This window comes from Silene latifolia, chromosome X (assembly GCF_048544455.1).
Source record: "Silene latifolia isolate original U9 population chromosome X, ASM4854445v1, whole genome shotgun sequence".
Taxonomy (NCBI): domain Eukaryota; kingdom Viridiplantae; phylum Streptophyta; class Magnoliopsida; order Caryophyllales; family Caryophyllaceae; genus Silene; species Silene latifolia.
In genome coordinates this window covers 335805765-335830663 of record NC_133537.1, presented here as the reverse complement: position 1 = coordinate 335830663, position 24899 = coordinate 335805765, and the positions used below count along the sequence as shown (strand labels likewise).

At 36.1% G+C, this 24899-nt stretch overlaps 4 protein-coding genes across 4 annotated transcripts; 1 reads left to right on the top strand and 3 right to left on the bottom strand.

Moving 5' to 3' along the window:
* Positions 1-363: 363 nt before the first annotated feature.
* LOC141618996 (ADP-ribosylation factor) lies at positions 364-4404 on the bottom strand. Its single transcript, XM_074436041.1, has 7 exons — positions 4272-4404; positions 3530-3688; positions 2298-2368; positions 1665-1784; positions 1394-1512; positions 1148-1229; positions 364-554 (listed from the first exon to the last, which is right to left on the bottom strand). The coding sequence occupies exons 2-7, from the start codon at positions 3675-3677 to the stop codon at positions 549-551; spliced, it is 546 nt and encodes a 181-aa protein (XP_074292142.1). The 5' UTR covers positions 3678-3688; positions 4272-4404; the 3' UTR covers positions 364-548.
* A 1722-nt stretch (positions 4405-6126) lies between these two features.
* Positions 6127-9891, bottom strand: LOC141622465 (cell division cycle 20.1, cofactor of APC complex-like). The gene is made up of 5 exons (XM_074438503.1): positions 9566-9891; positions 8727-8993; positions 7533-7802; positions 6667-7239; positions 6127-6440 (listed from the first exon to the last, which is right to left on the bottom strand). Exons 1-5 carry the CDS (start codon positions 9629-9631, stop codon positions 6285-6287), a joined length of 1332 nt encoding a protein of 443 aa, XP_074294604.1. The 5' UTR covers positions 9632-9891; the 3' UTR covers positions 6127-6284.
* Positions 9892-13542: 3651 nt separating this feature from the next.
* On the top strand, positions 13543-18488 carry LOC141619006 (pto-interacting protein 1-like). The gene is made up of 8 exons (XM_074436049.1): positions 13543-13692; positions 14552-14637; positions 15122-15372; positions 15455-15581; positions 16084-16357; positions 17203-17335; positions 17426-17512; positions 18183-18488. The coding sequence occupies exons 2-8, from the start codon at positions 14556-14558 to the stop codon at positions 18297-18299; spliced, it is 1071 nt and encodes a 356-aa protein (XP_074292150.1). The 5' UTR covers positions 13543-13692; positions 14552-14555; the 3' UTR covers positions 18300-18488.
* A 341-nt stretch (positions 18489-18829) lies between these two features.
* On the bottom strand, positions 18830-24588 carry LOC141619007 (putative plant SNARE 13). The gene is made up of 10 exons (XM_074436050.1): positions 24132-24588; positions 22367-22459; positions 21810-21903; positions 21282-21319; positions 20653-20750; positions 20141-20220; positions 19996-20052; positions 19826-19918; positions 19643-19717; positions 18830-19229 (listed from the first exon to the last, which is right to left on the bottom strand). The coding sequence occupies exons 1-10, from the start codon at positions 24206-24208 to the stop codon at positions 19122-19124; spliced, it is 813 nt and encodes a 270-aa protein (XP_074292151.1). The 5' UTR covers positions 24209-24588; the 3' UTR covers positions 18830-19121.
* Between the last annotated feature and the right edge of the window lie 311 nt (positions 24589-24899).

Sequence of the window (24899 nt, the reverse complement as noted above, 5' to 3'; positions counted from 1 at the left end):
AACCTCGTCATCACGTTACCGGCTAATATCATGACGAGTTGGGTAAGTCGGCGAACGAACTCAACTTAAGTGTTGGGTTGGGGCGCAAATGTACAATTGGCGGTGGTTGAGGTGCACAGGTTGGTTGAAAAGTGGTATCTGAGACGAGAGGAACGAAGAAATATAGATTGATACACGGGATTGATTACTGGGTACATTTTAATTCGATGTTGGAGACTGGAGGGCAACAATACCCGTCTTAACCACAAAACTAAGACATCTTCAGTGGATACATGTAACTATGCAAGTAATGATGAGTGGGATAATCTTCCGGGAGCCCTACCAAAACTTGGGGAGATAATATGACAAGTATTAAGATGGGTATTTGGAATAAAAAGTAAACATGATTCAATGAAAACCAAAATAAGAGATCCAGGTCTGAGTTCAAACCAAAAGTGAGTACATATATAGCGGCGATAATAAAGAGGAAAACACTAGTAGATGACAGTCCTCTGCCTATACTCCACCTTCTGTTATGAGAGCAGCTAACGTAACTCGACTTGTTTCTTTTAGGCCTGCATATTAACCAAAAGGTCGTTGATTAGAACTGAGATAATTTGAACCAAAAGGAACATAAACAGGTTCCGTTCTTAAGTTCAGGTTAGGAACACGAGATTTTCCCGTTTTTGGAGTAAAAGGTGCTTTGTATTCGTTGATGCAAATATGAATGTTTTAACAAAGGCTGTATTCTGCTTCATAATTAATAACTAAACAACGTAAACCTACTCTTAGGGGCCGGATGCAAGCGCCCTTTATTCCTTACCCATGTTTTATTAGTAGAGGCGGTTTCCAAACGACCCATACTAAAATTTGCATCGAAATGCGTTGAATGACTGTTACTCCTACTTCGCAGTTCAAAGTAAAACAAAGAGCAACAAGTTTAGTGGCACGAAGTGTTTTATTCAATAAATCAATGTCAGCGAGACTTTTGTTTTTGTTCAAGTAGTCATCACTCTTAACTAACATGTCCATTGTCACAAAGGATTTTAATTTCCTGATCCCAAGGGCCAAGCCTACCCAAATAAAACAAGGGTTTCTGAATAGTAAAGGTTCTCATCCGAATAAAAACAAGGTTGCTGAAATGGATTTTCAAACTAAAGAAGCATACCTTGCTAGCAATGTTGTTTGAGAGCCAGTCCAGTCCCTCATACAACCCTTCTCCAGATGTGGCACATGTGCTTTGAATGTACCTACAAAATTACCAAAAAAAAATGGAGAAAATCTTAAGCAAAGGTCAAAGCCTGTAGAGATTGACAACCAAATAAAGAAAGAGAAAATATGATATGGGGATAGTTGATCAAGTAATCAACTAACAATGAGCGAGCCTAAAAAAAGTCAATCAGGCGCTACATACCAGTGGCGTTGACGTAGTGAATGGAGGCCAAGCTTGTCAGTAATTTCAGCAGCATTCATTGCATTTGGAAGATCTTGTTTGTTAGCAAATACCAACAACACTGCATCTCGCAATTCATCCTGTAATATTTTGTGGAACATACAAGCAATGATCAATAGACATGAAAGCAAACAAAGCTGTTTATAATGGTTTAGTAAATTACAGTATATAAATGCCTTATTTGTCAATCACTATACAGAAAAAACAGATAAAAAAGCTAATAGCCTGATACCTCATTCAACATCCTGTGCAGCTCATCCCTAGCCTCAACAACACGGTCGCGATCATTGCTGTCAACGACAAAGATAAGCCCTTGGGTGTTTTGGAAGTAATGCCTCCACAATGGACGGATCTGAAATGTGCAACAGAAAATGAGATGTGTCAAAATATTCAATTTCATGGTAAAGAACATAAAAGTTTCACATGAAGTATACTGTCTTTATACATCACATGAACATTCACAAGCAGACATTAGATGTATCAGCAACATAGCAAGTTCTCAATCTTAAGAAAGTAAAGTGTATTGAGCCTCAAAGCATTTGTTATACTCCAACCAGTATTTGACCTTGGTATTGACAAAGCCTTTTTGCAGCCACAAGGCTAAAGATTGTGCAAATTTAAAAAAAAAAAATTTAAAAAAAAAATCTATGTAGAAGCTAAATTCTCAATTCAAAAGTAGCCAATCAGAACAGAAACGGCACATACAAAATCAGCAACAATATCTATGATGTATGTATCATCGGGACCCAACAGATCAATGTCAGTTTATACCTCAAGTAAAAAGTGTTGGAGCAGACTAGTGCTTATACTGCTTACATTGTCCAATAATTCAGTAACAGAATGAAAAAGGATAGTTCGCAATTACCTTGTCTTGACCCCCGACATCCCACACGGTGAAGCTGATGTTCTTGTATTCCACAGTCTCCACATTAAATCCTTCACGGATACAAGTTCAAAACAATTTAATGTCAAAAATTATTAACCAGCAATAGGAAAAAATTAAAACTCAATGCTACAAGCACTAGGAAAGGAAATAAACAAGAAACAGGTATGCTACAAATATTCTCACCACGTGAGTGTTCAATATCATTCTCAACCTCGCTATGACAGATATCTTTTTTATTTGGATATTTTTATCCTCAGAATCACCAATTAGGAAACACACCCACCCCCAGCTAAGACCCCTACCCTGCATACTTAAACCGACCCAAGTACTAATTACCCCGCCTGCACACCACAGCCCACCAACGTACTAAAACGCCATGGCTAAGGTTCGGCTCAATCACGTAACTAACTCTGATAATTCACGATTGGATGAAGGTGTTTCTCCAAAGAATTCAACCGTGGATTTCTGATATGGGTGTCTTGGTAGTGTTTTTGAAAAACTGTGGTTTGGGGATTACGGGCAGCAGATTCCAAGGATGTATAAGGGTACGTGAAGACGTAGGAGGGCAGAAAAGGCTTAATAGAACGACTGATGCAGAGGACAAATTAGATAGACTGCAGCAATGAGGAGATATGTGGAAGAAGATGACTCAATGGGGGCTGTGATTATTGTAGATCATGTGGATTAAAAACATGTGTGTGGTAGACTAGTAGGCAGTGGTTATTTGTAGTGGTAGACTAGTAGGCAGTGGAGGGCGGAGTTATTGGGGGTGGGGTCGGTGTAGGTAAGCAGGGGTCTTAGTTTGAGGGGTGAGAATTCCGGAAGCAATGAAAGAGAGGAAAAGGTCAGAGGTGAAAAAGGAAACAAATTTTATATCCTTTTTCTTTGGAAAGAAGGAATTGCGTAGAGGATAATATATCACTTGATCGCATTCTCTTCTTTCCGACCATAATTTAACTCAAAACTCCACAAAATGAGATGCGTAATTACACATATCCTCTTCAGAGCTCACATAATACGTTCGACACTCCAATTGTGTAAAAGACAAAGGCTACATATGACTGCCAAGAGCAACATATGAAACTCTTTAACTAGTCGTCTAGTATCGGCATAGCTAAGAGCAAGCACATTTACATCACTAAAACACGACACAACACCGATAATAAATCAAGCACAAACGAGAACACTAACAAAAACATCGATGCACATACCAATTGTGGGGATGGTGGTAACAATCTCTCCGAGCTTGAGCTTATAAAGAATTGTAGTTTTACCAGCTGCGTCGAGACCCACCATAAGAATACGCATTTCCTTCTTGGCGAAAAGCCGGCTGAACAACTTGGTAAACGATAACCCCATCTTTCACAAACCTTCACTCACAGATCCCAACAACAAATCAATCATCAGCAACAACAAACCTCCATTAAATACTACACACACAACCTAAATCCCCCCAATTATTTGAATCAATTAAATTAAAACATCAATTACGCTAATCATTTCATCATCCAAAGACCAAAACCCTAACAAATTCATCAATTACGCTCTCATTTTATCATTCAACAAACTTCCATTTAATTCAACACAAATTAACTCCCTCAATCTCATGTATATCAATCAAATCGAATCATTTTATCATCCAAACCCTAGCGATTCATTGAAATATTAATTAATCCGCAGATCATGATATAAATCAATTCATTCATCGACTAATCGATCAAACAAGCTATAAAACAAGCTATATCAAGAAACATCAGGAAATTCAAATCAAACCCAATAATCATAATATCATAAGAAACTAATTAACATGCACAAAATTGAATTTTTATATCAATATACAGATGATCGTGTAATCAAATCGAATCAAATCAAATCAAATCAAATCAAAATTAAAACCTTGATTAATCGATTGAAAGACAGATTAAGAAAGAGGAAGAAGAGATCTGAGCTTACGATTGAGAGATTGAGAGAGAAGTAGGAGATCTGAGAGAAGTATGCGTCCCACGATCAATTGGAGATGAAAGAGAGAAGAGGAATGATATTATGATGGAATGGGTATATTTATGGCCTCCAAATTACTGGTACTATATTCAATCATTTTTTTAGAATGTTTTTTTTTTTTTTTTTTTTTTTTTGGATATTCGTGTCACGCTAAAATTTTTTGTTTTAAGATGACCCTCTTTTTCGCAAAAAAAAACTTTGTGAATTAATAAATCTTGGCTACAAATTCAGAATACGATACACTTTTTTTTCAAATTGACCGTCTTTGAGAGGTCTTCGGTTTGAAAAAGAATTCACCGACGTCGCAACTCATAATCGGGAATTATGGTCGGTCAAAGTTTATTCGTTTAAAAATCTTTGACCAACTATAACTACCGGCTATGAGTCCAAAAAGCGGTGAATTTTTTTTTTCAAATTCAAGGCCTTGACGAGATAATTGGTTTGAACAAAAAATTACCGTTTTCTGAACTCGTAACAGAGAATTATTGTCAGTCAAAGTTTTTTTGTGAAAAAACGAGGGGTACATCATAGAAAACGAAAAAGTTCATGGGTACATGAGAGAATATCCCTTTTTTTAATTTGGGTAATGTTAGGGGCGGTCTTTTTCGATCAGTCCAGATCCTCTGTCCCATTATTGTGTCACATTGCCTTAATATGTTGACACCTCATCCTTATATAATATCTACATATTTATTTTTAATATTTATTGCTTATGTGTCGAATGGAGAGATAATGGGACACAAGATGGGACACGAAAATGGGACAGGGGATCCGGACTGTCTTTCGATGATCTCTACTTGCATGTTGATAAAATATTATCGACTGCCGAGTAGTTATGGACTTATATAGTTAGACCTGGCTACAGGCTTGGTTAGTGGTCAGGTCGGTCTATCCGGGCACTAAATCGGCTCGTCTAAGGGAGCGGGCTGCACCAACCGGTCTGAGTTGGCTCCTGTTTGGCCCTATCCCGACCCGTTGTGATATTTTCTATACGGTCTAAGGTTAGGCTTCGGAATTGGAGGCTTGAACCGATTCCTGTCTTAGGTGCACCAGCGCGAACAATTATATGTTGGGCCAAACAACACGGATTGGCCGGGCTAGAATGTTGCCTGGTCTACTTATGGACTTATGGTGATTAGAGAATATTTGAAAGAAATGGTGTTTTTCGATTTTCTCCTTTAACAAACAGTTAAAATATTTACACCAAAAAAGCTGATAAAATATTAAAGTTGGTTGAGATGGATGACCAGATAACAGAACCATCTATTAAACTAATTGGTCACGAGTTTAATTCATGACACTTGTGAATGAAGAAAACAAATTGAGAAGAGTTTATTTAAACAACTACCACAACAAAGCTTTAATCCTAACATAGGTTAGGATCGGGTAACACAAATCATCAACTTCTCTAAAGTTATCTTCATTAATTTAAAGAAGATTGTCATTACTCTAATGCTTTTGCAAAACTATCAAAGAAAAGCTATCAATGTGGGCAAAGGTGGAAATACTATATTTAAAAATTGGAATTTAGTCGGAAAAGACATGCTACGTTATGCTTCCGATTATTTCATTATTATGTGAAAGACTATATAGTACGAAGTACTATATTTTTTGTCCCATTGAAAATGAATGGATGAGGAAAAATAGAATACTCCGTATTAGTGTGTGATTGCGCGCTTCTAGAACACGCGATAGATAAACCGATCACCATTGTAGGCTTGTAGGCTGTAGCTAAAGCCTAGAGAACACACCAGAATATTGATAAAAAAATTCAAGGCTCGATCTATTCGTGTTACACAATTTCGGGGATTTTCAACAGGAAAAGAAGCGATTTCTTTCATTCATTCACTTATTTTGGAGAGAAGTTCAAATAAATTAGAACTTCTAAAGAATATTACATCTTCGAACCTCATTTCTACAACGATTAATTTTAGATACAAAATAATGAAATATAAACAATATATACTACCGTATTTTTGTAATCCGACTAAAATGCGCAAATGGTTCTGAAGCTTTTCTATCTGCAGTTTTCGCCTTTTCAGGATCCCCAAAAACTTTCCAAAATCGTAGAGTCTCATCGTCTGCCCCTGCTGCTGAAGCTACAGTGCACCCATCTGGACTCTGCAACATATCACAGAAACAAAAACAGGTTAGAAAACAAAAGGTGATATCACATTTCGGACGAGACTTTCAGACACTACCGAGTTTACACATGGTCATTCTGTAGATTTGAGCATTTATTGGGTTGGTCTCATAGTCCGTCTCATAATATGGGACTGTCTCTGAAGAAACTAATCAATTACGTGTATGTAAGACCCGTTGCTTTTAACAAATTCAGATTGGTTACCTGTGTGGTAAAAAGTACTCGAGACTGGTGCCCACTTAGCTCTGTCATCTTAGTCATAGAGGGGTACTTCCACAATGTCAGCTGGTTTTGAGGAAACCCGTGTGAGCTCAGAAGCTCGCGGTCAGTCTTACTCCACAGTAAAGAGCAAACTTGAGAACCCGAGTTTACCGAGTTCAGACAAGCACCAGTGTCTGTGTTCCAGAACTTAATGCACCCGTCGGCACCACCACCACCAGAAGCCAGCATATTACTCTGGAAGGGGCACCAAGCCAAGGCTCTAACTGCAGCTCTGTGATCTTCGAACCTGTGAAGCCACTGAGTCCGAGTTGATGTCATGGCTCGATCCCAAATGTATACCAGGTTGTCGTTGCCTCCACTAGCTAGTTTTTGGCCAGAATTGGACCACTTAAGCCCGCAAATTTGACCTCGGTGCCCTTGATATGTGTCTACAATGTGGTCCCTGACTCTCACGTCGTTGTTGATGATGCTGCAGTCCGTTGATCCGGAGGTAAGAATATGTCTGTTCCATGCCAACGATCCTACCCTAGCTTGGTGTCCTGTTAGAGTCCTTAGCTTCAAGAAATAATAATATTAAAGTCAGAAAACAATAACAAGGAAACATTGGTGCAAACAAAAATTTACATGAGCTAGATTTACGAGTAAGACCAACTAATTAACCCTCAATAATATAATGAAGGACCACCCCGATTCAATTAAAAACCCACATATACAAATTTGTACTCCGTAATAATTAGAGGGAATGCAGAATATATTGATGTGTCTCACAAATGAGACCGTCTCACAGAGGCTAACTATATTTGCAATTAAGAACCAATAATCAAGTTGCGTAAGATTAATGTACTTACCAATTTCATGGCAGTGGCATCCCACAACTGAATATGAGAGTTATGGAAACCAACTGCAATGTGACAACCATCAGAAACCCAGCTCACACTTGTCACTGGACCTGTATCCTCGTCTACTGTGAGAAGTTCTGAGACAGAACTGGTATCAACACTCCACAAGTAAACTGTGTTTTCAAGCGCTATTGCCAAGACATTGTTGCTACCCCAGTCAAGTAAATTCACGTAGTAGTCATCTAAGAGTTGAGGTGCGTCCAAAGTCCGATCAGCAGTCTGCATTTTCGGCAATAAAATTTCTGAGTTAAGAACAAGTACAAGTTTGAACAAATCAACGTCTAAAACAAATTCCTACTCTCGTAGTGACTAATGGAGCTATATTAAGTAATTACGATACAGATGTTGTAGATTTAATTTTTTTTTACTGTAGCACACAAATCGGACCACATGGGCAGTAAACTTAAGGCCTTGTTTGGATAGGAAAAAAGGAGGGAAAGGAAGGGGAGGGGAGGGGGAAGGAGGGAAGAGAAAAGAAGGGAAGGGAAGGGAAGGGAGAATGGAGGAGATAATTTTCCCTCCAAATCTTGCCTATGTTGGTGGGGAAATAATTTGCCTTGTAGGAGAGAAATGGAGGGATCCATTTTCCCTCCCCTCCAAATCACTGTACCTCTATTTTGCTAACCAAACAATGGATTTCTCATCCTTCCAATTCCCTCTCCTCCCTTTCCCTCCAAATCCCTCAATCCAAACACACCCTAGGCCTTGTTTGGATAGGAAAAAAGGAGGGAAAGGGAGGGGAGGGGGAAGGAGGGAAGAGAAAGGAAGGGGAGGGAGAATGGAGAAGGTGATTTTCCCTCCAAATCTTGTCTATGTTGGTGGAGAAATAATTTGCCTTGTAGGAGGGAAATGGAGGGATCCATTTTCCCTTCCCTCCAAATCACTCTACCTCTATTTTGCTAACCAAACAATGGATTTCTCATCCTTCCAATTCCCTCCCCTCCCTTTCCCTCCAAATCCCTCAATCCAAACACACCCTAAGTTTCCTAGTGGCCGGGGACACCAGATCGTTATACGTATCCAACAATGAATATTTCAGAAATGTAAAAACATATACCGAGCAATCGTTTCAAATCATTCATTCTATCATATTAGAACCACTTCATGATAATAGATAAAGTCACATAGACATAGACGGATTACCTGAGGAATGTTGCGCTGGCAGGGCTTAACGGGCTTAGATGGTTGGACGACAGAATAATCATCCTCAGGATATAAACTAACGGGAGTGGGCGGCTTATTCTTATAAGCAAAGATCCTTGAATTTTCCAAGTTGAATACTTTTCTCAGTTGCTGCTGGTAAGCCTGCTTCCTTGGTGAATCAAACTCGCTATTTGGCTTCTGCCTCCATCCTCCCTCCAGCACATAATCGAACTTTGTTGCAGATCGATTAGGAATAAATCTGTCCAACTGTTGCATACAAAACCCATAAATACTGTCAGACCGATACTACCAGCAAGCCGTAATATTCAGAAGATGGCAGAAAATCACATACAAGCCGAATATCAAACCGATTTAAACTTGTATGTGTACTCCCTTCTTCCCAATTATTTGCTTACCTTCTTTATTCTTTGTAACGAGTATTTTAATCAAAGGTAAACAAATGATTGGGACGGGAAAGAGTATATAACTCACAGTTAAGGTGAAGGATCAGACAGACAAACATCAAACACGGTCGACAGTTCGAAAATTTAAAGACTAATATGCATAATTCAAATAAATAATGGCTAATTCATGTAAAAAACTTAAATCAGGATACTTAGAACAATAAAGCTAACAACTTTTCTAGGGTTTACATTGCATAAATCAAAAATAAAATTAGGGGAATCATGGTAATTAGGGTTACAATTCAGAATACTGTAAATCAACTACAACACACAGAAGACGTAATATCCCCAAAAATTAGGGTTTTTGAATCAGAAAACTGCAAATCAAACATAAAATACAAACAAAAAATATAAAAATTAGGGTTTGATGCTTACGTTTTCCTTTGAACTATTTCTGGAAGGAGCGTACTTTCGAATCGATCTTGTAATCGGATCCAACATTCTTAAATCAAAATTCAACCCACAATCTTGCAAATTCCCAAATAACCCACGAAAATTAACAACAAAACAAGTGAAAGATGAATAATTTGGGAAAAGGGTAGCTTCGAAAAGCTTTGAATTGAAGTGGGTAATGCAGAAATTCAATTGAAGATGGAAGAATTGAGAGGAATTAGAGTAGGGTTTGATTGAATTAAAGAAGTTAGAAATTGGGGGGAAATTATGATCGTGTGATAACGGTTATAAATAGTTTTGAGTTTCACCGCCATAAACATCCCGCTCCCGCGCCATCTCTAAGCTACTCTTTTTTTAAAAAAAAAAAAAAATTTACCGTTAGATATGGATTTATTTTTTATTTAAAATAATGATTTGAAAAAAAAATAATAAAATAAAATTTATTTGAACAAAGTTGTATTCAATGGGACTATAAATAAGAAAAATTTCTTGCGTCTTTTAAGATTATTGTACTTCTTACATTTAAGTTTTTATAATATTTCATTTGCTGAATTACTTTTACACAAATACTATTATATAACCGGTTGTACAAGAGCATTGTACCACCATAACCAATCTAATTGAGCTTATGTGTATTTTTTTCGAGCTCTTATAATTTTTTATTTATATTTTAATTATTTTATGTCAAAAATTAAAATCTAATTGAGCTCATATATACTACTTTTGAGTTTCATTATAATTTTTCAAGTTCTATGTTTTTATAATGGAGGTCGGATTCTAGTAACAAAGCTCGCAATCTATAGGTCTAAGCTCAAGTAAACACATTATAAAGCTCATGTTCTGTTCTATACAACCAACACAACTGGTTGTATAATCTACTTAGGCCCTGTTCTTTTGGACTTCAAGTTGCTGAACTTAACTTAATTTTTCTGAACTTAACTTAATTTTGCTGAACTTAACTTATTTTTGCTGAACTTTTCTGAACTTAATTTTTCTGAACTTAATTTTTTTGAACTTTTTCGAACTTAATTTTCTTGAACTTAATTTTCTTTGAATTTTCTTTGAACTTAACTTATAATAGCTTAACTTTTCTAAATTAAAATAATCTTACTTAAATTAACTTAATTTAATTTCACTTACTACTACTACTACTACTACTACTACTACTACTACTACTACTAATAATAATAATAATAATAATAAATCCCTTCAAAAATAAATAATATTTAATAATAATAATAATATTTAATAATAATAATAATAAAGAAATATAACTAAAAACACAAATAAAGATTATAAAATACTTTATTTATATAAGTTAATATTTTCGTACATATTACCTAATACATAAAAATAAAAAGTAAATCACATTACTTTTTTTTTCTTTCTAATCATATAGTTCCATATTATCATCTTCCTCGTCACTTTCTTCATCTTCATTTGAGCTCACCCCGTCAAATCCATTGCCTCGCCAAATGTTCTTGACTATGTTATTTCGCACCTTGTACATAACTTTTTTCCGCTTCTTATCAAACATGCCTAAATCTTTTGTCCCTAGAACGTTCTCATGTTGTATATAACAGGTATCCCATGAGTGTGCATCCGTATAAAATTATTAAGTGTGAAATTAGAAACAATAATGGACATTCGATACTTAGGCGACATTTGAGGCATAACTTTTAACACCTTCCACCTTTTTTTCAATTGACCAAATGCTATTTCAACTTTCATTCTCAATGACGAATGTCGGTAATTAAAATGCTCTAACATACCTTCGGGGGATAGGTAAGAATTCGGCTTTAAATAAATGTTTTTTTTTTGAAAAAGTTATATAGAATAATAATTAATCTCGGATTGTTTATACAACCGATTTGAACGAAAATTGTATCTATTTTTTAAAACTCGTCAATATTATGAAACTTATTATTCGCTTAACTTTTTCAACTTAATTTTCTTTGAACTTTTCGAACTTAATTTTTTTGAACTTAATTTTTTTGAACTTTTTCGAACTTAATTTTTTTGAACTTTTCTCAACTTAATTTTTCTTTGAACTTTTCTCAACATAATTTTGCTGAACTTAACTTAACTTAATTTTGCTGAACTTTTCTGAACTTAACTTAATTTTGCTGAACTTAACTTATAGAGAGTGACTTTAAGTCCAAAAGAACAGGGCTTTACTCTTACTTTTAGGTGTAATGAGGACAATCCTCCCGGATAACACGATAAATTTTCATGAGATAAAATGGGTTAAGGACGTTAAGTAGCTCAATTTTTTGTTTTGTTTTTTTTCCAAAAATTGACTAAAATGCTTTAGGTGTTTTGTAGTTTCGGATAATGTTACTAACTTACTGATTGTCATGAGGTTAGTAAATGATATTCAACTATTCATACCTTTGCTCTAATATAAACGCTATTAAATCTGATTCTACCCGAATTTATTTCGGTAGGAACCACCTCAATTCATTAATTAGATTATTTTGAACATTAATAAAAAAAAACAAATGAAAATCAGGAAATTTGATAGCTGAATATCAGTAATAAGTAACTTTAAATTACTAATATAACTAATAAGTATCAGAAATTTTATACTCTACAAATATACACCAAAAAAAAACAATATGAGAATGGATCCATAATAAATTAGTAATAAGTCAATTTAGACCCTCTCTATTTTTATCTTCTCACTATAAGGTTTCATATTTCATCTCTAAACGATCTAATTGTCGTAACGTCAAGTAATGGACAGTGATGTGTAGGAGAAATAATACAGCTTTTAGAGAAAATCGACCATAGCGTTCATATGAGGAAACTGAGAAAATCCTGAATCTTTAACTTGTAATAATTAACTCATACCCGAACTTCTTTTTTTTTTTTTGGTATGTGTGTTATTAAGAAATAATTATTCCTACACCAGTTTAATTGAATATAACTACAGCTAGTCTTGCTTGTGACGGGCTAATCCCGTCACAAGCTTGTGACCTCTCACAAAAAGGGAGAGGAGACAAGGTGGGGCACCCCCATGTGCTTCCACTCACCTTTTAATGGGCATTTTATGAGAGAAAACGGTATCCATCACAAGCTTGTGATGGATATCGTCCGTCTTCAATGAGATTTTGTGATATAACTATATATAGAAGATGTTAATGTTGTTTACCAAATTACTGAACCCAACATCATAAATAACTTCAAATGTAACCTATTTCCCCGAATCTTTTTCTTTTATAAGTGAGTCTTTTATAAACTCACTTTTAGATATTGTAAAATTTATAACAAAGATTGATAATTGTAAATATCATTAATGATTTTTCTGGAAAAAAAATATTATTAGTGATTTACAACAGAGCTATATTTATACATAATACAAGGGTAATTATATTGATGATAATCAATATGAATGTATGAGTTCCAACAAGGGATGCACTGATTCACAAAGGAGTTGGAGCACTAATATTTTCCTTTACATTATCTTTATCGTCACGGTGCCGACTATCATGTTTCGGGTATGCCTTACTTCGTCGGTACACTCCAACAACATCGATATACTCCATTACATCTCACATACCAAATGTATGAGGTAATACACAAGCAACAAACAAAAGAAAATATACATATGAAATAAAAATTATAACGAGTACTCATCACGATCCTGTTCTTTTGGATTTAATTTCAACTTATTTTCATTCAATTCAGTTAAGTTCAACTTTTCTCTTTGCAAATCAAGTCTTACTTCACTTTAGTTCAATTCAGTTCAACTCCATTAAATTCAGTTTAGTTCAGTTCAGTTCCAATAAGTTCAATTCAATTCAGACAGTTTCAGTAAAAAAAATGGGTCATAACAGTTCAAGTTATCATAAAAACGTCTCATATAAAACTAGCACGGTTTTTTCCGACCCCTTTGCAAAAATTCCACGCAACCCATGCCATAGTCTAAAAAAGTCTCACTTCCTTACCCGTATAATGCGCTCACTCACTTGCTTTTAGTACATTCTCCGTAGTTGTTAGTTTCATACCATCCTACTTTCATACTCAACACACCCTGGAAAGCAAACCCTCTTCAAAGTTTCAATCTTTCCATCGAATTTCATCAATTTTATCAGATCAATCTCTAAGTAAGCTTCATATCATCAATTTATTGCTTATATTTTACTGGGTACCTTTTAATTTTTAATATAGTTCATGTTTTAGTTTAAATTTGATTTTCCCCCCTTTTGCTTGATGTTAGTGATCTGAAGTGTTATGGGTATGATTAGTGTAGTTTTTAGTGAATTTGATGTGTGGAAGTAATTGGGTTTGTTTAATTGAGCTTGGTTTTCTGTTAATTTGATTGATTATGTTTGTAATTTTGTTGATTGATTGTTGTTGTTGGGGGAAGTTCTTGAATTTTGATTTATTTATTTGAGCAAGAAATTTCTGTTGTAGAATTAAGTGTATTAGTTGGAAATTTCCAAATTAGTGTATAAAATTTATAGATTTTGATATTTTAATCACACAAATTGGGCAAAATGCCTCTTTTTAGGGGAATGATTGCTTTGCAGCTGAAATGTTCTCTGCCACTCACTATGTGAGAGCGTTATTTTAATAGCTTAACATTTCTAAGGTGGGATTTGATTAGCAGATTACACTCCGGTGTGGCGTTATGATCACTAAGATGGGTTGGTTTGTTAGAAAGTTAGACCATTGATTTTGGGGTGATTTTCCCTATTTAGTTGAAGTTTTGGTGTGAGCAGATAGTATACCTTGATGTTTATAAATTTAAATCTATAAGGGAATATGTATGTCTATGTTTTTTTCGAGTTTTATTGTTCTTGGATATCTGTTGGATTGAATTAGCCGTCTTATTTGTTGTTGGATTTGTTGAAGGAATAGTAATAACTATACTGAAGTAATTCAGTTAATTTTTGTTAGCTTGTTGACTCGTAAGACTCGCTGTTTCTTGGAACTTATTATAACTTTGCTACGCTATTCTAGAGTGATGAGCTGCTTCGGTTGCTGTGGTGATGATGATTTTCAGAGAGGCGGTGACAATGGAGCTTTCATGACAAGTAATCCCGCAGGTAAAGAGTAAATACACATTATCATCGAGATTGAGAATCTTTGAACTAAGATTGTCTGTAAAACATTTTCGATTCTTTGTTTGATGACTGTCATATGGGAAAAGCCTCTCTATATCTTCTACAATAAAACACTAAAGTCTTGTAAGGTGTTTTAATTTGATATAGTAAAACCACCTGATATTTGCTCATATACCCCTGTAAAAGTACTTTATAGTAACGACCTTCTATTGGGTATTTTTGGTTTTACAATAATGCTTATATCATGTTCATTCTTCTTTACATAAATAAATTGTGTTTTAGCACCGGGGTTAAGGTTGCGTACATCCTACCCACCTTAGACGGGAGGCTTTGAGACACTAGGGTAATGTTGTTGTTATTTTGATAAATTGTCAATTTGTCAAGCTCTTACATGTCGAGCGATAGATTTATCAATTTTGCATGTTGCTTTAGAATGGACAATATTAACAGAGTAGATCATGTTTAGGCCACAACGCAGCTTACCCAATGAGAGAAGACAAACCAAAGGACACACAAACTGTAAATTTTCAGCCGCCGGCTGTTGCTGCTATCACCGTAGACGAGTTAAAGGAAGTTACTGACAATTTTGGGACAAAGGCTCTGATTGGCGAGGGTTCTTATGGAAGAGTTTACTATGGTGTTCTAAAGAATGGTCAGGCTGCAGCATTAAAAAAATTAGATTCTTGTAAGCAACCCGAGCAAGAGTTTTTGGGACAGGTAAATCCCTCTGAAGTATTGTTCTAACGCCTTTGACATTTTTATTTTCCAGTGAATTAACATCCTAGGACATGTCCTACAGGTTTCAATGGTGTCAAGACTTAAGCATGAAAATGTCCTTGAGTTGGTTGGGTATTGTCTTGATAGCACCCTTCGGGTCCTTGCCTACGAATACGCTCCTAATGGTTCACTCCATGATATTCTACATGGTTAGTAGCTATTTTTTCTCTTGTCGATAGTAATTTCGCTTACTTTAATAAAGCAGAAGGCTTACTAAGGCTGTAAGGCACTAGCCAGAACACCTCGGGGCCCTTTGGGACGCCTTCTGCGCAGCCATAACTTATTTGGAGCATAACCATGCAATTTCTTCTAGTTCCCTTACTATACCTTTCCTGTTACTCCGTTATATCTAGCTCATATTTTCTTAAATGTTAACCGTCTTTCAAATTCAAAAAGGTTTTATTGCACAAAAAATTATTTTGAAAATACGACGTTTTCAAAAACTGCATGGCTCTTGTGCCTGCACCTTGCACCTTGCACCTCGTCACATGTTACCAATATAGAAAAGGTCAAAGGAAAGGAAATATAAAATAATTGGGTGCGTACACTGAGCAAGATATCTGAGCAGTGGTGCTTCAGGAGAAGTGATGTAAGTCTATTAGATCTAAGTTAGTGTTTTTTTACTAATAGAATAACGCTTCATGAAATTAGGACGGAAAGGTGTCAAAGGAGCACAGCCTGGTCCTGTGCTGACCTGGGCGCAAAGAGTCAAAATCGCTGTCGGGGCAGCAAGAGGCCTCGAGTATTTGCATGAGAAAGCTCAGCCTCACATTATTCATCGTGATATTAAGTCTAGCAATGTTCTCCTGTTTGACGAAGATGTCGCTAAAATCGCTGATTTTGACCTGTCAAACCAAGCCCCTGATATGGCAGCACGTCTACATTCGACACGTGTTCTTGGCACATTTGGCTACCATGCTCCTGAGTAAGTTTTTTGGTTGGCAGTACTAAGATTCTTTCATCATCTAAAAGTCAACTCTCTCTCTTCGATAAATATATATATATTGGCTATTATTAACATGGTAAGATGGATTATGGAGTGCTAATTCGTCAAGTATATAATTAATTAATTATTAGTATATAACAGCTCTAGTTTATAAAATACCTACAGAGTATATTGATAATCACTGTCTGTTATATATATTTTCTCAAATTTGAGAATTACCTCATAGCCCAGCTATTTCTCAAAATCTGGTGATCAAGAATGCTGGTTTTGCTATCCGTGAGTAACTAATGGGAAAACAAGTTATCAAAATCATTATTTCTATATCACAATCTAAGTTTCTAGCTTTTAGGTTTTTAATACTTACATGCTTTTCCCCTTGCTAATTCTATTTCCATCGGGACTTGCTATACCATGGGTTAGAAATTTAGAATGTGATTGATTATAGAAGCAAAAGGCTTATAAAAGAAAATCGATTGTATATTGCGAGTTTTGAAGCAATTTTCATAATGAGCCATTTAGAAACACTCTCTGCCTGTTTCCATCAAGGTGCAAGGCTGTGTACGTCATGCTCGTCTTAGCTCACCAACGGCGGACAGTAGCATCCCTTGAGGCACTAAGCTAGGGTTGTTATGATATGCCTTTCACCGTAAAAATACGAAGTAACCAGGAAATAGGTGTTTAATGGCATTGTGACTATTTGAACGAGGGTTTTTAATGGCTCAAGTTTTTCGCCTCTAAATTCGGAGCATATCTTTGTGATTCCTTGATGCTGCAAATCAGGTTAAGTGCTAACATATGCTTGTTTTCTTGAATTTGGATGGTAGATATGCTATGACAGGGCAATTAAGTTCAAAGAGTGATGTTTACAGTTACGGTGTCGTCCTTTTGGAGCTCTTAACAGGACGCAAACCTGTTGACCATACATTACCCCGTGGACAACAGAGTCTTGTAACATGGGTAATTTTCTTTATGAATGATTTTCTTATTCCTTGATCACGTCTTCTAATTTTTGCAGCCAGTTTATTTCTACTCTTTTGCTTATTTAAGGCAACTCCAAAACTCAGTGAAGACAAGGTTAAGCAATGTGTTGATCCAAGATTGGGATCAGATTATCCTCCCAAAGCAGTTGCGAAGGTAATGAACTCATTCAGAGAAATAATCGCTGTCTTTAACGAAGTAGAGCTTGCTGATTAATCATTCCATTTATTTAACAAAATTAACCACAGTGCCTCACAGACAGCAGTCACAGGCCCTTTTTTATAGCCGAATATATGCAGCCTTACCGACCTATAATGAAAATTGCATGTATTGACCGGCTAGTGGCTACCTCATCATATATGCATCCCTACTTCTGTGTTGAAAATACTAGGGCCTTGTTTGGATACCAAAATAGGAGGAAAAGGGAGGGGAGGAGGAAGGAGGGAAGGGAAAGGGAAGGAAGGGAAGAGGAGGGGGAGGGGGACATGGGTGTTTGGATGAAATTTCCCTCCAAATCTTGCCTAATGTGAAGAGATTTTGATTTGCCTTGTAGGAGGGAAAATGGATCCTTCCAAATCCTTTCCCCTTCATTTCTCTCCACCCTTATTTTCTATCCAAACAAGGGATTTTAAATCCCCTACGCTCCCTCCCTTTCTTTTCCCTCCAAATCACTCAATCCAAACACACCCTAAACGATTGTTCCAGGATACCCATAGCTAACTAATTGTGTCGAGAATTGCTCATGCACCAGGTGAATATTATAAAAGTCGTATAATGACAAAAAAAATGCATGTTCTAATTCCCTTTCTTCACTTGGTTGGAACAGATGGCAGCTGTTGCTGCTCTATGTGTACAGTATGAATCTGACTTCCGACCCAATATGAGCATCGTAGTGAAAGCTCTTCAGCCTTTGTTGAACACCCGGACAGGGCCTCAGCAATGAAGCCTCAAAAGGCATAAAGTTGCCTCCTTCCATCAAGGAGTTTGTAGTGAATGTTACATTGAAATGTGCAAATAGCTTGATTCTCTATTATTATCATGTAATATAAATGAATTATTTCAGCTTTTGTAATCCGCAACTCTTACACCTTCTCGTAGGGTGACATTTTTTTCAAGATTTTTTTTATTGGTTTTTGCAAGTGTTATGTAGTCTTTCCCTCCCTTTTTTTTGCTTTACTCGTAAAAGACATCATTATTCAATCATTGAACACCGATGTACACAATTAAACTTATTGTGTACATGAATGATCTGGTTGGTCTGAATGTAAATAAATGTTTTTTTTTTTATACGAGAATTTTGTATTCGCTGCATTCAGTTTGTGTTGAAAAATTTTAAGCCACCAGATTTGTTTTCCAGAATCCCATCAAATGAAAATGAAATTGTTCGTCTGACAACGGGAATTTTTCAGCATGTCCAAAGAAAGTCTCGAGTCAAATGTTGCAATCAATCAATGTCTAGTGAACAAATAACACTGATGACCAATACAGAACATTTACACTCGAATATCTTGAAATAATCGTCACAAATTTGCTCCTATGTCTAATACAGGGTAAGATATTGACAGCAAAATAATTTCAATGACAGCAGAAACAATCTCAAGAAGCCACCACAACTGGGGGCAGAACACAACCGAGGAACGATGGACAAAAACCTCAACCAGGATTTACATATAAAAGACAAAGCTCGATATACACAACAATATTGGGTAGCAACCCGAGAATCCATGCACCCCAGTGGAAAAACTGGAACTCCAGTAAAAGTAAACTACCCAAATTGTTCAGCAGCCTTCACATACAATAGCCTCCTCGTCGTCTGAGCTGGAGGTGCTAATCCAGGGATGTCCCTTATGTCTTTGTTGTTTGGATGCACAATCTGAGACACGACGAGTAAAGTAATTTAACAGATATCTTACCCCATATAAGAGTACCAAAGACAACAAGTACTTCGACAGATATCTTCTCACAATATACAATATTTGTGAAAATCTGAAAAACTTTTGTTGTTGTTTTGATAATATCTAGCACGTATCGCGACATTTATTTTGAGAATTAATGGTCAAAGGTAATATTTGTTGACTTCATGCATGTAAATGTATGTAAACTCCCCTATACCCCCAAAATAAAGAAAAAAAGGCGCAGCAATACTTCATGGCTTCATGCAGATGTAAACTAAAGGTAATACTGTAATAGCCTAGTAGCTCTAGGGTAATCACCAATTCACCATAAGTCTAAAAGCATGTATGGGAATTATCGATCCAAAAGTTGGCAATTTGTGTACTTATGTACCTTCACCACGATTATTGCTATCACACCGCAGACAATAAGTAAGAGGAAAAGCATGATACACTTGTCAGTGGCAACCTGCAACCATGCAAATAGCAAAGATTAGGACTGATGATAATACAACGCTTAAAAATAGCACTCGTCACTTGAGCATGACCAAGTTTATCACGGTGAAAATATGCAAACCTGCCGACCAATTTCCTTGACCAACTGAGACGCTTTCTTGATTGAAAATTGAATTGTATCTAAATCATTAACAATCCGACCCATTTGATCAGTCTGCAACAAAAGTAACGCGGGATTAATTTTTTGTTGCCGAAGAAAATGAAAAGAATTTGCTCATTGATGAAACTTACTTGCCCCTTTAAATTAGATGCAGTTTGCGTTCCAACCTCAAGAGTTTGGGCAACAACCTGAACAATCCAGCTATATATCAGGATTTAAAGTCACAAAAAAAGAGCCTAAAGATGATAGGGTGTTGATAGCACAAGATATTGTCACCTGCTTGGAACGCTCAATCGCTTGGTCAGTCTCATCCAATGTCTTGTTCCCAGCATGAATAAGTTCTTGATTTGTCATTGCTATGCGGAGAAGACAGAATTAAGTATCAGCAGGCTTTCCAAGGTAAAGTGAAATTTATGTGAAATAACCAAGCCAGTGAGCAGTGACCAGACACAATCAGTTAAGTTTACAATATATAGATGTCATGAAAGTTTGAAGCTATAAGAAAATTCATCTTATAGCGAATTTTATACTCCAAGCAGAATAGCAGATAATTGACAACGAAATGGAAATCCCTCGTAAATCCAGACCGAAAAACCCAATGCTTGTTTGGAAAAATGTATGAAGAAATTAAATTTATTTTTCAACAAATCAAAAGCCACGAAATCACGTAGAGTAATTAGGCTAGAGCTCCAGTAGTCGAGCACAATCCCAACAAACTTAATAAGTGCGATGACTAGTGAGTGAAGGATTACAATTAAAATAAAATGTGAGGTAAGACTATATCTCACATGATGCCATCTGAACATTTTCTTCAGCCGTTGGTTCACTACTCCCGGCTCCCATGTCAAATAATTCCACCTTCTTGTTACCAAGGGTACTCAAATACCTTCAAGAAAAGTTAAAAGAGAGTCACCCAAGTTAGTTTGAAGGTAAACATCAGTGATGGATGAAAAATACCATCAGGTAGACACTATCTACACATAAAGCACAGATTATCCCACATCCAAAGGATTATCTTCGGTCAATGGTTTCAAAACCTATTGACCTGCATCCTATACTGATACATAGAAGAAACTTTGTAAATCCCTATTCCTAGTAAAAGAAACAGAACAGAAAGTTGCCCTAGATAGCATGCTTCTTTCTATTAAGGTTTGCCAGATGCACAGGCCTCTACCCACACCTCTACAAAATACAAAACTAGAAGAACTGATGTCTATGCCCATCTCCCAGGCTGTGAAGTAGAAAAAAGGATCATTGTTAAGGAAAAATTCAGGGTTGCTTTGTTTCTCGTATGGTGGTAGTGCGGTACCAACACTACCAAGTCAAAATAACTTCCTTTAATTAAATATTATTAGGCTCATCAAGCGAATCCAAGAGGATAACCCGGGGAGGGGGACAGTTTAGGAGGTGAACTTACGTCTTCCTCAAGCTGACGTAAGAATTTAGCTCCTTGATCTGCAAAATGTTAAGGGCAAAAATAAGAAAATAATCTCGCTGTAAGGTTTCATTCAAGTATAAAATAGTAGTACTCAGGGTAGCATTGCATATTCTGAAATAATAGGATCCTAATCACGACTCAAGGGACATTAATTAGTTATTACAGGATGCTAGTCTAGAGTTATATCTGCTTATATAGAAACATAATCGCTTTGGGTCATGTTTTGCTTATCCTGAATTCTAACAACATTTACCTAATAAGAACGCCCAATCAGACACCAAAGTCACAAGTGCAACCATCAAAATGAGATACGCAAAATACAGTATCTGTAAGTCTGCAACAGTATCCTGAATTACTGCCTACGATGTTAGATCAAAATTTCTAAACTGCATCTCGTGGTAGCATCCACCACTTATATAATTCTTTGGGCAAGCACATTAGGAATGGAGGAAAATGTCTCTTCGTAAAATTATTATGAGAACCACAAATGAAAGAGAGGCTTCTAACCATAGACTGCTTCTCATCGTTCAGTTTCTTGTTGACTTCAGGCGAGTTTCTGGCCTCTTCATCTTTGATTTCCCGATCAAACTCCTTGATCAATCTACAGTAGAAAGATGTTAAAATCAGATTGAGAACCCCATATAAAATTCATAGGAATCATAACCCTAAAACCTTGTTTAAGTCTATACAACAGGAAAACAAATGTAAAATACTTTTTTGTTACAGGTGCATAGACCAGACTGAATCACAATAATACCTCGGCGGCGGCCAAAAATTGTACCATAAAATACTATATTATAAGGCATATGTTGTAACAAAGCATTGGTGCCACGATGATTTAGAGTCCACTAACACGAGTCTCTTGAAAACGAGATAAACGAATGGGAGGCCGGAATAGTTAAAGTAAGATTGGAACAAAGCCTTGTTAATGGAACAGAATGGAAAATAAGAGTTTAAAAGGTTGTAATAGTTAAAGTAAGTTTGATTAACATTTAAAATGATGTGTAAATAACAAAGCATGCGAAATGTTTGGAGCTTGAAAAGTATATCCAAATGTTAACTACCTTTTGCATTCCCTCATCTTTCCTGTAAGTTCTTCCAGTTGATTACTCTGTCTATTGGGGTCTTTAATCTTGTCCAACTTCTGGAAGCCATTGCTGAAAGAACAAACCATCAAATGTCAACAAAGAGGACATAAAAAATATAATAGCAACATACGAACAAAAAAGCGATTCGCTATGCGTTAATTCTAGCCCTAAGTCGATTTGGAATTAACACAATCCAGTCTAGCATGTAACCATACTCGGCGAATAAATAACTTAAACTAATAAATATGCCAAACATTCATGGACTGTTAAATCATCAAGTTTCACATTGTTCAATTTTTGAAACTATGTTTTCATGTTAGGCTGCCCATGTAAAATCGTTTGTAAAGCACTGCAAATCACATCTCAATGGCCTGGGTGCAAAATTTGTAAATCTCTTAGACGGTTGCAAAATTCAATTGATCGCATAATGAAGACTTTTCTGTTTTGCATCCTTACGCTGTTAAGATGTTAGCTAGCTACTTGGCTAAATTACTGAAAAAGCCGAGTCTTAGTTTAAGAAAGTGCACCTAGGCATAAAGTGCAAAGCTACCTAATTTTTTTCATTAATTTCTTCTAGTTTTACAGTTAAACTAAATACAAGTTCAAATTTATTATTCTACTTATTCTATTAGACTCTTTCTTTCACTCAACTATGCTACTTCAACACTTCACTTTGGTTGTGTATTGCTGACCTACCGAAACGACAAGACACTCTGGCACTTCATTTTAATCGTAAAAAATTGACACGTTTTCACAACAGTCATGTCCAACACTTAACACTGCTGTGCCCGACATTTTCACAACAATCATGACCAAAGTTGGTGGGTGTGAGTGGTAAGGGCTCTCATCTCTTAAACAAGTGGTCAGGCGTTCGATTCCCGACTCTTGCGAATGAAAAAGCCAAACTTGGGAGGGGTCAACCCATTAAATTGCCTTCAGTACCCCAAAGGAGATTGCCCCGGCTGTCGGTAGGGGATACTCCTGGTCAACACCAAAAAAAACAAGCTACTCCTCATTACAACTCAAAAAATGGTATTGTTGTACAAAAGTTAGGGCAAGTTATCAATTTGGAACCTTAAAACTACAGCCAAAACCTTATATTATCACCCCATCCTACCAGTCTACCACAAATTAAGCAGAAGAGGCCAACTAATATATTAGGGCCTAAACCTTATATTATCGTCCCATCCTACCATAAGCAGAGTCAAAATTTATGTTCAATACAACTACTATAGTAGGGACATTATCTCCGTCTACTCCAAATTACTGACTGGAGAGCATGACAGAGCTTCAACAGTGCCTTTAGTGAGACCCAAAACGTTTCCAAGTCCTATGAAACTGTCAAATGAACAAGAAATCTGCCATATTTCACTTCACAGTCGGAGTTCGCCATAACAATACACAACCAGAGTATACACCACAAACCAGTGCAAAGCAAATGAAGATATACCCTCACAATCTACTAACTACAGTTCAAATGATCATCCAACACTAGCAATCTCGGATTACGACAATCGAACAATGCAAATCATTGACATCAAATTAACAACATCATGAGCTCAAATTCCACTAACTAAAAGCAAAAGAATTAAAATCACTATAGTAGACGTGTTCACCACTACTCGTACTAAGCATTAAGAACTGTAACACTAAATCAACATTAATTAGTCAATCGTAGATTAACAGTTGCATAAAAAAAACAGAGCGAAAGCAAAAGCAAAAGCAGAAACGAAGAACATACGCAAGAGCGCGGAAATTATCCCGAATTTCACCATAGATCTGCTCCATCTGAGGATTCATAGGCAAATCCGTCGCCATTTTTAGCCGATAATCACACTTTTCCAACACTAAATTAAATCAATTAACACCAAACCCTAGCTCAAATTCCTGACTAAAATCGCCTAAATTTCACTCCATATAACAAAAAAATCAAAAAATTTTAAAAACTACGAGTGAAGTGAGAAATTAGGATAGTGATTAGTAGTTAGAATAGTTAAATTTCAAGTTTAATTTGAAAAATCTTGAAGAAGAAGAAAAAAGGGGGAAGATGATGATGAAAATTGAAAAAATTAGGGTTTGTTAGAAAGAGGGGAGAAAGAAGTTGACAGAGTGGGGAGAATGATTGAAAATTTCAGGAGAAAGTGAAGTCATTTGCTGTTTATTTTGGATATATTTGTGTAATAAAATAATAAAATTATTCTCTTGTACATACTCATTTACAGCTATATTTTGATGTTTTTCTGACTGGATTTTTGTGATGTTGACTACTTAACTGTTAATTAAGGAAATAAGGTACTGTATATTCTATCCGTTTCAGTTAAAAAGTCATCTATTTTCGTATTTCTCCGTATTTAATAGTTTCTGTATTTATTTTCATTTTATCTAGTTTTTTTTTTTTTTTTTTTTTTTTCAAATGAGCGCAATATGTCACGGGTGAGAATTCGAACCTCCAACTTCATGATTGGGGTAAAAGAGCTTTTACCATTTGAGCTAACTCTTGTTCTCCTAT

Excerpts from the sequence above, each read along its gene's own strand:
- LOC141618996 (XM_074436041.1), bottom strand. The coding sequence starts at position 3,677 with ATGGGGTTATCGTTTACCAAGTTGTTCAGCCGGCTTTTCGCCAAGAAG. Across the intron at positions 1,785-2,297 it reads ATGTCGGGGGTCAAGACAAG|ATCCGTCCATTGTGGAGGCA; the intron begins GTAATTGCGAAC and ends TGCACATTTCAG. Across the intron at positions 1,230-1,393 it reads TCACTACGTCAACGCCACTG|GTACATTCAAAGCACATGTG; the intron begins GTATGTAGCGCC and ends GTAATTTTGTAG.
- LOC141622465 (XM_074438503.1), bottom strand. The coding sequence starts at position 9,631 with ATGTTGGATCCGATTACAAGATCGATTCGAAAGTACGCTCCTTCCAGA. Across the intron at positions 8,994-9,565 it reads GAAATAGTTCAAAGGAAAAC|TTGGACAGATTTATTCCTAA; the intron begins GTAAGCATCAAA and ends TGTATGCAACAG. Across the intron at positions 7,803-8,726 it reads GCCAGCGCAACATTCCTCAG|ACTGCTGATCGGACTTTGGA; the intron begins GTAATCCGTCTA and ends CCGAAAATGCAG.
- LOC141619006 (XM_074436049.1), top strand. The coding sequence starts at position 14,556 with ATGAGCTGCTTCGGTTGCTGTGGTGATGATGATTTTCAGAGAGGCGGT. Across the intron at positions 14,638-15,121 it reads CATGACAAGTAATCCCGCAG|GCCACAACGCAGCTTACCCA; the intron begins GTAAAGAGTAAA and ends GATCATGTTTAG. Across the intron at positions 16,358-17,202 it reads TTTGGCTACCATGCTCCTGA|ATATGCTATGACAGGGCAAT; the intron begins GTAAGTTTTTTG and ends TTTGGATGGTAG.
- LOC141619007 (XM_074436050.1), bottom strand. The coding sequence starts at position 24,208 with ATGGCGACGGATTTGCCTATGAATCCTCAGATGGAGCAGATCTATGGT. Across the intron at positions 21,320-21,809 it reads ACGATGAGAAGCAGTCTATG|ATCAAGGAGCTAAATTCTTA; the intron begins GTTAGAAGCCTC and ends AACATTTTGCAG. Across the intron at positions 20,751-21,281 it reads TACGTCAGCTTGAGGAAGAC|GTATTTGAGTACCCTTGGTA; the intron begins GTAAGTTCACCT and ends CTTTTCTTGAAG.